The 13,458-nt window shown below is 37.7% G+C and overlaps 1 protein-coding gene across 4 annotated transcripts in view; it reads left to right on the forward strand.

Annotated features, from left to right (window-relative positions):
• Positions 1–533: 533 nt before the first annotated feature.
• Positions 534–13,458, forward strand: part of RTKN2 (rhotekin 2) — an 87,520-nt gene continuing 74,595 nt past the window's right edge. For 2 of the 4 annotated variants that reach the window (XM_077125203.1, XM_077125202.1), the window contains exons 1-2: positions 535–809; positions 9,928–10,124. In XM_077125203.1, the coding sequence (XP_076981318.1) occupies positions 750–809; positions 9,928–10,124 (257 nt within the window). In that variant the 5' untranslated portion in view covers positions 535–749. Of the gene's footprint in view, positions 810–1,135; positions 1,288–9,927; positions 10,125–13,458 lie in introns of those variants that run through there. The other 2 variants (XM_077125201.1, XM_077125204.1) reach the window with 2 other exon arrangements.

Below are 13,458 nucleotides of genomic sequence, written 5' to 3' on the forward strand. Positions count from 1 at the left end.
GAGAAAGGGGTCTTTTGCAAGAAAAAAAATACTTGGGTGGGGGACATTTGGGATGAAAATGATATACACGAGAAGCCAAAGAAAAAGCTTGTGAAATGCCTGAAATAGTGTTTCATGAGCCTGATTAACAAGGATGTCATATCTGAGGGACCGTGGCTGATAATGCTGAGCTTTGTGTGAGGAGTGGGGGGGCCGGGGAGTCTGTGCTTGAGAGAGATGTCACTTGGTTCTCTGGGAGCGAGGCCGTGGGCACCGATTGACATCAAGGGTCCCCGAGCCCGGTGGCCGCAGCCACGAGCGTGCCAGCTCCTGGGCGCTTTGGACGGCATTTGGTGGGACGCGGGCATACGGCTGCCAGGCGAGTGCAAAAGGCGGGTCGCGGAACCCTCAGCCTAGACCCTGTGCTGGGCCAGGTTCGCCCAGCGTCGCCCACGCTTTCCCCGCGGCCTCGCCCACTTCTGTCCCAGGCCCGCCCACATCCCAATCCGTGCTTTAAATCTCCCGGCCGCTCCCTTTTGTCCCCGCGGGCGGGTACTCAGAAGTCCAGTCCCCGGAGACTTCCGGCGGCGGGAGCGGCGGGGCACCCACTGCGCAGGCGCGCGCCGGCTCTGCCTCCCCGAGCCCCTCCCGTCCGGCGCAGATCCTACTTACAGCGGGCGGTTGGCGTCGTCCGCTGCCTCCCACCGAGGCGGGCTTTTCAAATCTTTCCCTCGGAGAAGCGGTGGTGGCCCCAGCTGTCTGTGCTGGAGATGGAAGAGCCGACTCTGAGCGGTCCCGAGCTGGGCCTGGAGGGACTTCCCGCCCAACAGGTAAATGGTGAGAGGAGGGGTCCCGGCCGCCAGCCGAGATAGCCGGCTTCAACTCCTCTCGCCCTCTCTTTGTCCCGTAGTCGGGAAAGCCGTCCCCGCCATTCCCCGTCTCGGATTCGGGTAGAAACAAAGAGTGGGCCTCGGAGACTTGCGGCTCTGAAGGAGCTTGGAAATCTTCATTCCCCACCCCCCTCCTCCCTGAGTTCTTATGGAGGAAACTGAGGCCGGGAATCGGGACGCGACGGCTGGAGTCCGCCGCGTGTTTCCGGGCGCACCTGCTCGTTCCCCTCCCGAGAGCTTGGACGCTTGTCCTTTTGCATTTGTAGGTGACGCAGGGGAAATGGGAGCCCCAGAATTTCCAAGCAGCTCACCTGACGCCAGTGGAGGATAAGTTTGTTTATTACTGGATTTAATGGAAAGCTCAGTTATTGGAGCAACGTCTGCACGCAACTTAACTGGTAGGGGGCGGGGTGGAAAGGTAGGCCACAGCCTTGGAACTTAAGGTAGTTGCAAGTTTAATAGTGGATTATTTTACAAATAATTGGAAGGGAAAGGGGGAGTACATTTTGAATTAGAAGTTTGATGCTTCCTTTTTAACCATGTCAAATGGGTCATTTTAGCCATGTCAGATATGTGATAGGAGCCTTTATTTTAACACAGACTCGTATTATTGGGCAAAATCCGTTATTAAAATGTGTCATTATTGCGTTTTCCACTTTTAACCATAACATTGTTGCTGGGCCTGGCTTACTGCCAGAGGCACATAACAGCCTATCTCTGACACCTGGATTTCAAAGACAGCGCTGTTATTGAAAAGCACAAAGCAAGGAAAATGGGAGGCTTGTTGGTTTTAGGAAGGCAGATGTCAAAAGTTGTCAGATTTGAACATTATGTTAAACAGGAAAATGGATCACTGTGAAACAATATTTGGCCCTTTAGTTAAAGTGACAATAAAGAATAAAATCGGAGTTAACTTGATGGCGAAAATAAAGTTCTTTAAGCTGAAGGAACTTATCTTCTAAAATAATAAAGGATAAGGTTAACATACACATCAATGAGAATATTCTGATATGACAGAATCTTTGTCTTCTAGACAGACTATTCAGATAGTCAACAAACACTTTTCATAACCTTTCATTAAGAACAGGCTAATAATTTAAGAAAATTTCATTATTTTAGTTTTATGTGAATACACTTTGATATAAAGGCTTTTAAATAAAATCTTAGCATCACCCACGACAAATAAAAGTCATTTCTATAAACCTTTTGTAACCTCTTCTGTCCACCTAGATATTGTCCTGCACATTCCTGCTTCTTATTCTGGAAAAACCACTTATTTTGCTATAAGACAAAACTACATCCCTTTTGTTTAACAAAGCACACCCTGCATACTTTACATACCTGCATATCTTAAGTTACCAAAAGAGATCTTTGAAACTATCTTTAAACATCCTACAAAACATAATATTCTTAAAGTTTGCCAAAATAATAATCTAATTTTGTCAAACACAAACTTAACATTTTTCATCATCTTAAGGATTTAATAGATATAATGCTAGTTTATCAGTAAACTTGTATAAATCTAGGGAGAACATACCAGAGTAGAATAAAATTGTATGTTTGTATTTCTCTTGATAATAACAGTTTAGAGGACATAGTTATTTTCAGGAGATGGTTTCCAGAAGTACTGCTTTCTTCAATTTGCCATTTTATTCTATTTCAGTGAGTTTCCAAAACGGCTTTCTGGAGGCAAGTATGGAGAGCTGGTGTGAAGCTATGATTTGATTGCAGGCCTAGAAAAACAATTAGCATATTTCTCTTTTCTTTTCAATAGAGTTGTTTAATTCAAAAGTTATTATAGAAACAAATAGGACTATTGTTGCAATTTTTGCTGCTGTATCTGCCAGTGCTTTCTTCTGTATTTGCTTAAGAATGACCAGGAATTTTAATTATAGTTAAAATCTTTGGTAACAGTATAGTATTCAGTACTTTCTTAATGCAAGAAATTTTTTAAAAACTTTTTCTCTATTTGAGGTTAAAAGTCTCTTTATTTCTATATATCTTAACGTTATGAATAACTTCAAAAGCATACTGACTATCAAGCTCTGGAAAATATACTACAATTGTTTAATTAGTCTCAAGTATAATCCAGAAAAAGCCTTTCCATAGCTTTCAAGGACACTTTCCTTTTATCTAGTGGAGCTTTTGAAATTTGACATTTGGATTTTATTCAATGATCCCAGTCTGAAGGCTATAAATACTACCAATACTAACACTATGAACCTGGTGCCTATATGGTTGTTTTTTGACTTATTTACCTGCTGTTTTAGCTTGGAAGGATTTCTTTTTCTCAGTTTTTTCTTCTTTTCTTTTTTACCCAAGTAGTTTTGTCTCTCCAGATTTCTACATGACCTTCACCAGTAATCTTGAAAATGAATTGGCAAAGGTCTGTGTTTCCAAACTCAAAAGTCTGAATGACAAGATTTAATTATTTGCTAAACCCACTGAGTCTTCATTATAATTTGGAAATCCTATTTTATAGAAGGGGAGGTAGGTTAAGCCAGGACACGGGGAAGAAAGGAGGAGTTCAAAGAGCATCCCGATCTCTCAGACTCCAGGAGTACTATATATATATATGTACAGTCTTAGAGCAGGGACTTGAATCCCATACAGAAAAACCCACAGAAAATCAGGAAAGTATAGTGGTTACTGCAAGGAAGAGAGAGCATCTGGAATCAGGAATCATGGCCCTAACTGGTCCAGGAACTCAAACTTTTTCATTTTTTCCTGATCTACTTTTGCTTGATGTCCTACCACCCATCAGATGTCTGGACCTGAAACTGTTTTTCCCTTTGAAACTTCAAAATGCCCATGAGCACTAGGGTGCTAGCAGGGCAGGACAAACCTGGTTGCTGAACCTCTAGACTAACAAGTCTAGGTGGCCATGTAGACTAGATTACCTACTAACCTGTTCAGCCAGGGCTCTAATCCTTTGAGCAGTTTTACTCTCTAGAATCACCAGAACTGCTAGCTTGTTGCTGGGCCAGGCTTACTGCCCAGTGTGCATACCAACCAATCTGTGATATTGGCATTTCACAGAGTTTTTACTGCAAAGCACAAAGCAAGGAGAACAGGAAGCTCTGTCTCCCTAGAAGTGCTCTGTAACTCTGAGAGAAGTATCAAAGATAGTCACGTTTAGAATAACAAGTCTAATGACTTGAAATGATGATGTTAGAAATATGCATCTGCACATATTGATTACATGTTAGTCACAGAACATATGTAAGAAAATGGTAGCCTTAACAAGATGATGGGCATGATTTTTAGTATTATAATGTAGTATGGGTCACCGTGTAGGTTAAGGTTTAAGCTACTACTGCACATGTCAGGTGGGCCAATTCTTGTTAGAAGTAGCTTTGTCTAGTAAGATAGCCCAGGCATTGAGGTGGGCTAGTCCTGAGCTGACTTAGATACCTTCACTAACAACCATTAAGGGGCTGTCTACATGATCACAAGACTTCAGAGTTGTAAAATAAGATTTAAGAGGGTACAAGTGGGGCAGTCCCAAGTTATCAAAAGACTTAACAATTATGAGGTAAAGATTATATAGTTACATAATAAAGCATCATCATCAAAGATCAAGGCATCTGGGATACAGTTCAGTGAATTTTGGTAGTTTCAGGTATTTACTTTTGGGAATTCTGTGATGTACTAGAAAGAAAAAAAGCATCTGTATAATTCAGTAACTAATAATTTGTTGACATTGAACTCTTGGTTACAGCATTAGGGTTTTAAAGGAAAGCAGAGATGTCTTTAAGCTGAATCATCACTTCTATATTCAACACTTTTTTTTTAACGTGCTTCTGAAGTGGGTTAAACTAGGAAATTGCTGGTTTTGTAAAATTTAGCAGTTTCATATGGTTGAATCTAATATCTTAGTTTAGAAATCGGGAATTTCCTCAGCAGATAAGAAGTTGTTAGGAAGTCTTTGATGATACTGTGAAAACCAAAACAACCGTTAAGGATCATTATGCAAAAAAGTCCAGTACTTTTATCAGTAATGGATGCTGTTTCATGCCAACATTTTCAAACATTTTAAAGATTTTGATGTTGTTATTTTCTGTCTTATCATGTCACATTCTTTGGCTCTCCTGATTGTTAAAATCTTGATTCCTAGAGAACATCTCTTGAGAATCTTGCAAATATCCTAATGATGTTGGTATGTCATTTAAATGTATTTTTTTAAAGATATATATATTTAAAACTGAGCTGTGTGCAGCAGTAATATTGAGGGAAGATACAAAAGAGGCACGAGTTTAAAGTCATGAAAAAGTTTAGCTGCATGGAAATAGATGTTTAAATGTTAAATATATATAAGAGCTAGATTGTGTACATGTGGGAAGGTACAATATTTAGTGATTTCTTAGGAAGTATGAAACCCAAATAATTAAGTTATAGGATTCTTTCTTATGTTTACATCTTAAGGAAGAATTGCAATTGTAATAGGTTTCAACCTAATAGGAATACTGAGGGATCAGTAAGAGAATTTTATACTTGATTAACACTGTTTTTATTTAGTGTATATCCCTTGTTATTAATGAAACTACCATCTAATTGGGATAAGACCAAAGATTTTGTGATTTCACACACTCAGACCTCTTCACTCAAACCTTGGAATCATCTATGACTCCTCAGAACATAAATAGCTTTGGAGTCAGATTAAAGTCAAATCAAACTCTACTTGTTATGTGACCTTGAATATGTTACCTATATTTTCTAAGTATCAGTTCCCTCAGCTATAAATGGGTGTAATGCCTATTTCAGAAAGTTGTTGGGATTTGAGAAGCTCTGTAAATCACTTAGCACGACACCTAGCACTCAGGTTTCAGGTTGTGATTGATTATTATTATTCAGGTTGATGCTTGTTATTATCCTCTTTTCCAAGTATCTGAGCAGTTAGGGCAGTCACTGACGCATCCCACCCCAACCCACCCTCCCTTTTTTCTTTTTACAGTGTTTAAGCATTTGAAGTCTTACTATAGTTACAATTCCAGAAGCAGTATTGTATCTCATTGCAAAAAATATATATAGAGAGAAGCATATGAATTTAAGAGTTCTCTCTCTAAGACTGTTCCCCAGAATGACCACTATTAACAATATCAAGCCTTTTTTCTGAACATAAACAATTCTCAAAATACATAATTTTTTAGAAAAGTGAGATCATGCTATATATTCTTTCCTGTAATCTTTTTAAAAAATATTTTTGAGAAATCTTCACACACATACAGTCCATCCATAGTATACAATCAGTGGCTCACAATATCATCACATAATTGTGTATTCATCTCTGTGATCATTTTGGAACATTTGCATCGCTCCACAAATAAGAAAGAAAAAGAAAAAACTCATACATCCTATTCCCTTTATCCCGCCCTCTCATTGAGCACTAGTATTTCAATCTGCCTAATTTTTTTACCCCATATCCCCCCATTATCTGCTTATTTTTCCCTTATTTTTTTTTACTCATCTGTCCATACCCTGCATAAAAGGAGTATCAGACACAAGGTTTTCACAACCACATGGTCACATTGTAAAAGCTGTATAGTTTTATAATTGTGTTCTAGAATCAAGGCTACCGGTACACAATTCAACAGTTTCAGGAACTTCTCTCTAGCCACTCCAATGCACCATAAACTAAAAAGGGTTGTCTGTATAATGCATAAGAATAACATCCAGGGTAACCTCTCCACTCTGCTTAAACGCTCTCAGCCACTGAAACTCTATTTTGTCTGATTTCTCTCTTCTTCCTTTTCATCAGGAAGGCTTCCCCAGTCGTGTTTCCTCAATCTCATGATGATTCCTGGTCCTGGCTCATCCTGGGAGCCCTGTCCCATGTTGGCAGGGAGATTTTCACCTCTGGGAGTCATGTCCCATGTAGGGGGAAGGGCAATGAGTTCACCTGCCAAGTTGGCTTAAATAAAGAGGCCACATCTGAGCAACAGGTTCTCTGGGCGTGACTCTTAGGCATAATGATAAGTAGGCTTAGCTTCTCCTTTGTAGGAATAAGTTTCAAAGGGTCGAATCCCAAGATCAAGGGCTCAGCATATTATATTGAATCAGTTGTTCCCACTGCTTGCTAGTAAGGCCTTCAGAAAATTGAAGAGGAAAAAATAGCAAGTGGGTCCACTTCCCCTATTCTCTGCTGTTCCTGGAGACTTGAGTTCATATACTTCTAAGAGGGATGAGTGCTAGGAAACTTGCATTTGACATTGATCTCAATCATTCTTGACTTTACCTGGCCAGGCCATATGGCTGAGGCAGCAGCAGTAATGATTTTGGCTCCCTGACTCCTTCACAGTCAGTAAATATCTTCATTGAATGCTCCGTGGGTACCTCATGACATTATTGTTCTCTCTGGGTAGCACTGGACATCATCTCCCAACCAAGAAACATTTTGCTCCCTTATTAACTAAAGGCAAGTCCTTTTGCTCCATAAAACCTTTCTTGAATAGAGCTGATATGGATTGACCATGAGGATTTTTCTGCATGTGAAGTAAATATGTATGCTTAAAGAAGTTGCATGGAGAAAACAATAGTTTAAGGTCATGAAACCCACAGCCCTTTTATTTTTTACTCTGAATACATCCAAGACTATATGTACCCTTACCAATTTATCTCACTGTGTCAGCCCTCCCATGTCCATTTTACCTATTAGCCTGAGACCCATCTCAGGAGAGCTAGGGTCATAGTTAACTGAAATATTTTTACTTTTGCAAGCCATACAGTTTCTGTTGAAATTACTTCTGCCATTGTATCATGAAAACAGCCATGGACAATGCAAATGGACATGACTGTGTTCCAGTACAACTTTATTTACAAAAACAGGTAGCATTATGTTAAAACACTGAATGAAACTGCATCCGAGCTATAGGTTTTTGTTTTGTTTTGTTTTGTTTTTACTATTATTACTTTTATTTTTTTCTCTATATTAGCATTCTATATCTTTTTCGGTTGTGTTGCTAGTTCTTCTAAACTGATGCAAATGTACTAAGAAACGATGATCATGCATCTATGTGATGATGTTAAGAATTACTGATTGCATATGTAGAATGGTATGATTTCTAAATGTTGGGTTAATTTCTTTTTTTCTGTTAATTAATAAAAAAAAAAACAGGTAGCAGGCAGGGCATAGTTTGACCCCTACCTTAAAGGATAGGATGCTTATATTTGCTAAATATACCTCATTTCCTTAATATGTAATGATACAATTAAGAATTTTTTAAAAACATTGACTTTACATTTGCTTTCTCCATTATTCCCAAGCCTGTATAATTCTATGCTGTCTTCATAAATAAGTGTTGGAGAAGATATAATCTTCATTTATAGGGCTAGAAACCCTAGAAGCTGAACCTGATTCTTCAAGGTAGCTGTAGCCGCCTGCTGGTTCCTTTGGGTTGTTGCAGCTTTCAGGATTGCTATGGAATTTAAAATAGTCCAGCAGTGGTTCTCTACCCTGGCTGCAAGTTGAATCACCATGGGAACTAAAAACAAACAAAACCTAAAAACCCAGCCCCCACCTCAAGAGATCCTAATTGGATTGGGGTATGTAGTAGGTATAGTACCTTAATAAGGTGCCCTCTCTGCTCCAGGTGATTCTGTTGTGCAGTCAGCTTTGAGAACTACTGTGCGAGTTCAACGGGCTACCTCATTGCAGCATTTAAAAAGCAAAATTGAATTTAGTAGTAGCAGATGATATTTGTTTATATTTGAGTTGTGGGGTAAAGCTTCAGGTTGCTCCCTATGTGCACTCTCCATTGATAACCAACCTGCCAGAGTTTATTTCTATAGACGTATGGGTCACATAGATAATTCTTACAATTAATTGCTAATTACATTAAAGAGAATTTTCTTTGGGAGCTGATAGACATAAAAAGATGAAATGAAGTTGTTGAAATTTAATCATGTATAAAGGAAAGCCAGTGAATGACTACATTTATATAGTATATCAGTTTTGAACTATAAGAGTACAAGAGAAGGTTTTTATGTGGTAATTATATGATATAATTACAGAAAGTAATTAAACAAATCTGTTTTCTGCAAGTGGAACAGTACAGTTGATTGATTTGGATCATCAAGTTAAATCATTAATTTCTCTCTTTTTTGGTTATTAATCTTCATGGAATATAACTTCTAATTTCAGCTTTCCTTTTTGAAAAGATTGTCCTTTTAATATCTGGAACTCTTGTTCACATTTCTGTTCACGTTTTAAAATTTTTGCTTTTTTTGGTCCTGTTAAGTAAATTATAATGTCTGATTTTCCTCCAGAAGCCCAAGATGGTCACTTTACTTTTAGAGATAGGTATACTGGCAGCGTTTTTACATGTTTGTAGTATAATGAAGAGTATCCTTGATTTATAATTTTCTAAACTGATTTATTACAGGACAGTATATTTAGTTTTTAAAATTTGTTCCATGTAAAACTTATATATAGAATCAGGCCATTATAGGACTATTGTATGGAATCAGACACTTTCAGAACTTAAATGTTCTAGTAGTTTCACAGTGACTCTTAAAATTAAAATAACTGTATTCAGAACCCAAGGCTTCTGACATTTTCTAGGCACAGAGCTTTCACTCTGCCGATTCTGAGATTGTATTTACACTGCTTACTATGACAAACAACCTGTCCCCTCCCTGCTGCTGAGTCTTGGTTCCTTTACTCAGCATCTGCTCATTCAGAAAGTTTTTCTTTGATTAATTTAATAATATCAGCAGCGACATTTTGCCATCCTATAATATATCTTATTGAATGTCTACATGTGCTATATTGTTGAAATTAGTTATGGTAAGAATATGTACTATTTCTCATCTTTGTTTTTGTTCTGTTTATCCAGTAGATTTTAAAGATTTTCTTACAAGGTAATGAATAAACATTTTGCAAAGAACACTTTTAAATAGGTCTATTTTTAATACCACCATATATTACAACTTTGTTGTTTTCCCGATATGGTATGTGATTTTAATGATATCAAGTAAATTTTCCATCTCTTAGGGGAAAAAAGGATATGTTATAATTTTGGATTTTTTCTGCCTGTTAAAATGTTTTCTCTTGTTTTAGAACTGCAGCTTTCAAGAAAAAATTAACTTAGAAATTCGAATGCGAGAAGGAATATGGAAAATCCTTTCTCTGAGCACTCAAAAAGATCAGATTTTGCATGCAGTTAAAAATCTCATGGTGTGCAATGCTCGAATAATGGCGTATACATCAGAGCTACAAAAATTAGAAGAACGGATTGCAAATCAAACTGGAGTATGGTTAGTAGCATAGTTTACCTATGGCTTTTAATGTACTTAAATATTTGAATTAAAAACATGATATAATTTAACTTTACGTTCAAATGTCAGATCACCAACTCTTACAAATAAATATAGTGAATAGTAGTTTAGAGCATAAATATTTTGAGAGTAGAGCTCAGAGTGAGCTTACTATTAAAAGCAGCATTTTTCTCTGGACATTTTTTTGTTGTGTTCAGTACTTCCAGATAGTAAAATGAAAGCAGGGACTGAAGGAATATTTTAAGAAGAAAGGTCCAAGACTGATTATTGAGTATATAGAAAAGTAGATTAAAGAAAAAACTGATTGTAGAGATGTTGCACTAGTAAAGAGGTATTAGCTGAGAATAATAGAAACTTAGGTATAGAAATGGAAATGATTGGGCAGCAAAATTTATGAAGATATGAAACCTTATAAATAGAAGGGAACTTAATATTCTGCTTGCATATCCTATATAGATGTTAATATATAGGATACCTCCCAGAGAGGCAAAGTTACTTACTCAACAACATGTTAATAGCTAATGACAGAGGCAAATAGAGTTAGGGTTTGTTAGGTGACTTCTGATACTGTGTTTTCTCTATCCCCTTGTGCTGCCCTTTTGGATAAGGTCTAGGGTTTGTGTATAAAATTCACATCTTATCCTATTTACAGTGTCAAGTCTTACTTGGAACTTGGAATTGGCACAATTTAGTGCTTAGATTTTGGTTTCCTTTTTAATCTAATCTAAGTGGACTAGTATCACCCATTGGTGACCAGTCTTAAATCTCTCACACTAGCGAAAACCTTTAGATTTGAGTAGCTTTGGGGGTGGTCACAGTGCATCTTTGTTAAATTCTTGGAAACAAGGTAAAAAAAAATAGGTCGGAAAAAGGGATTTCTGTTAAAAAAAAATCGAAGCAGTTAACAGAGACATGGGTTTTAAGTCTTCTGGGTTCAAACCCCGACCACTCAGCTACTGTGCCTTTGAAAGTTTTCTAATGTTTATAAGTCACAGATTCCTAGCTTTTAATAAAGAAATTTATACCTTATTCAGCCCATGTGCTTTCTGCTATCCCACAAGCTATAGCAGTGAGCAGTCTTTACATTTACTTGTTTGTTTATCTGCCTATCAGTTATCACTTATTTTATTTTAAGCAAGAAAGAAGTATGATAAAATGAGTGTCTTGGGGAGTTTGTCTGGCAGTGGAATGGTGAGAAAAAATTAATTGAAATAACCAATTTTTTTTTTTTTACATGGGCAGGCGCTGGGAATCGAACCCGGGTCCTCGGGCATGGCAGGCAAGCATTCTTGCCTGCTGAGCCACCGTGGCCCACCCTGAAATAACCAATTTTTAGGGAAGATATTTAAGAATAGTCGGGCACAGATATAGAAGTGATCTGATTATCAAGTGCATTCTTAGTAGAGAAATGAGGAAACCAAATCTAGTGCACGAGGTTTTTTATGGCTTTTCTATAGGTCTTTGCTCAGGTATACTCTCTACAGAAACAACCATTCTATAAACAGCTATCACTCATATCTCAATCTGATAAAAATATTGAAGTAATCATGGTTCATTTTACAACCTTTTTAAACTGGGGTTCTAAGAAAGAATTAAGTCTTAATGACCTAAAATATCAATTGTAGAAGATAACTTCTGTATGTTTAGACTAGTGTTGGTTTTGTATCATCCTTGGGCGAATTAAGAAAATTGTCACTCTGTGGTTTAGATGAGGAACCTGAGTTGAGAAATCAGTGATCTAGTCTTATCAGTTTTTCCTTTTTTTTTTTTTTAACCACATATCCTTTCTGAGATTGTTGGTGATTGATTATGTGTTAAACTGCTTAAGTATTGTTGAACCATTTGAGAGTAAGTTGCAGACAACATGGCATTTATTAAAAATGGCACTTTTAAAAATAAGAACTTTTTTATTATATAACCAAAATATGATTATCATATATGTTTTAGTTGAGTTGAATACTGCAGTGCATTTGGTTGTCTCTTTAATCTGCTTTAACTGCTTTGCCTTTTTCCAAAAACTCCTTACCGTTAATGCTTTTTTAAAGAGTCTAAATCTTAAAAAATATCCTTCAAAAAATATCTTACTTTCTGCATTTCTCCAGTTGTTTCCATTTGGTATTATTGAACCTCTTGCCATATTCCGTTTTTGCTGTTATTGGAAGTTGGGTCTTAGAGGCTTGATCAAGTTTAGCAAGTATATTTCTATGGGATGTTGGGTACTGTATATTCTCCCTGTGTGATGGTGATACCTGGTTTTACCACTCCAAGTGATACTCTTTGTCTTAGTTTGCTAAGATTACCATGACTGTGCTGGTTTGAAGCTGTTATAAAAAGCCATGTTCTTTTAGTCCAGTCTTGTGGAGGGGCAGACCTGTTGTTGGATGGGACCAATTAGTTATTTCCATGGAGAGATGACCCTACCCATTCAAATTGGGTCTTAATCTACTTACTGGAGTCCTTTAAGAGAGAGAAATTTTGGAGAAAAACACAGACACTTGAAGAAAGAAAGTGCCCCAGCAGAAGCAAGAAGAACCCACAGGAGTTGAGAGCCGATTTTGAAACCAACCCAGGAGAGAAGGGCCAGCAGATTTCACCATATTCCTTTCCATGTCACAGAGAAACCCAGACGCCATCAACCCTTCTTCAGTGAGGGTATCCTCTTATTGATGCCCTAATTTGGATGTTTCCATGGCTTAGAACTGTAACTTGTAACTTAATAAACCTGCTTTGTAAAAGCCAATTCATTTCTGGTATATTGCATTACAGCAGCTTTAACAAATAAACAATGACAAATTCCATACCATGGATTCCATACCATGGTTTAAAGAAAAGAAATTTATTGTCTTATATTTTTGGAAACTAGAAGTCCAGTATCAAAGTAATGACAGGGCATGCTTTCCTCCATAGTCTGCAGCATTTGCCAATCCTCTGTCACATGATGACCTCTCTTTCTTTGTTTCTGCTCTTCTCATCTCTGCTGATTTCTGTCTTCTCTTCTGGTTTCTTACCAATTGTGTCCAGATTTCCGTTGTTTATAAGGACTCTAGTCATATGGCCTAAGGTCTACCCTGGTCAGTCTTTGAAGATCCAATTCAGAAATGAGTCTACACACTAACTATCATCTTCAAAGTTCATATTTACAAATGGGTTCACACCTACAGGAACAGGATTAAGACATGAACGTGTCTTGTGGAGTACATGCTTCAACCCTCAACACTGAGTCTTGATCCATTGGTTTAGGTAGCAATTGCCAGCTTTCTCCTTTGTGAAAGAATGGTTTTCACTTTGAGTCATATGTACTCTTTGGGGTGCT

The sequence above is a fragment of the Tamandua tetradactyla genome, chromosome 13 (assembly GCF_023851605.1).
Source record: "Tamandua tetradactyla isolate mTamTet1 chromosome 13, mTamTet1.pri, whole genome shotgun sequence".
NCBI classification, from domain to species: domain Eukaryota; kingdom Metazoa; phylum Chordata; class Mammalia; order Pilosa; family Myrmecophagidae; genus Tamandua; species Tamandua tetradactyla.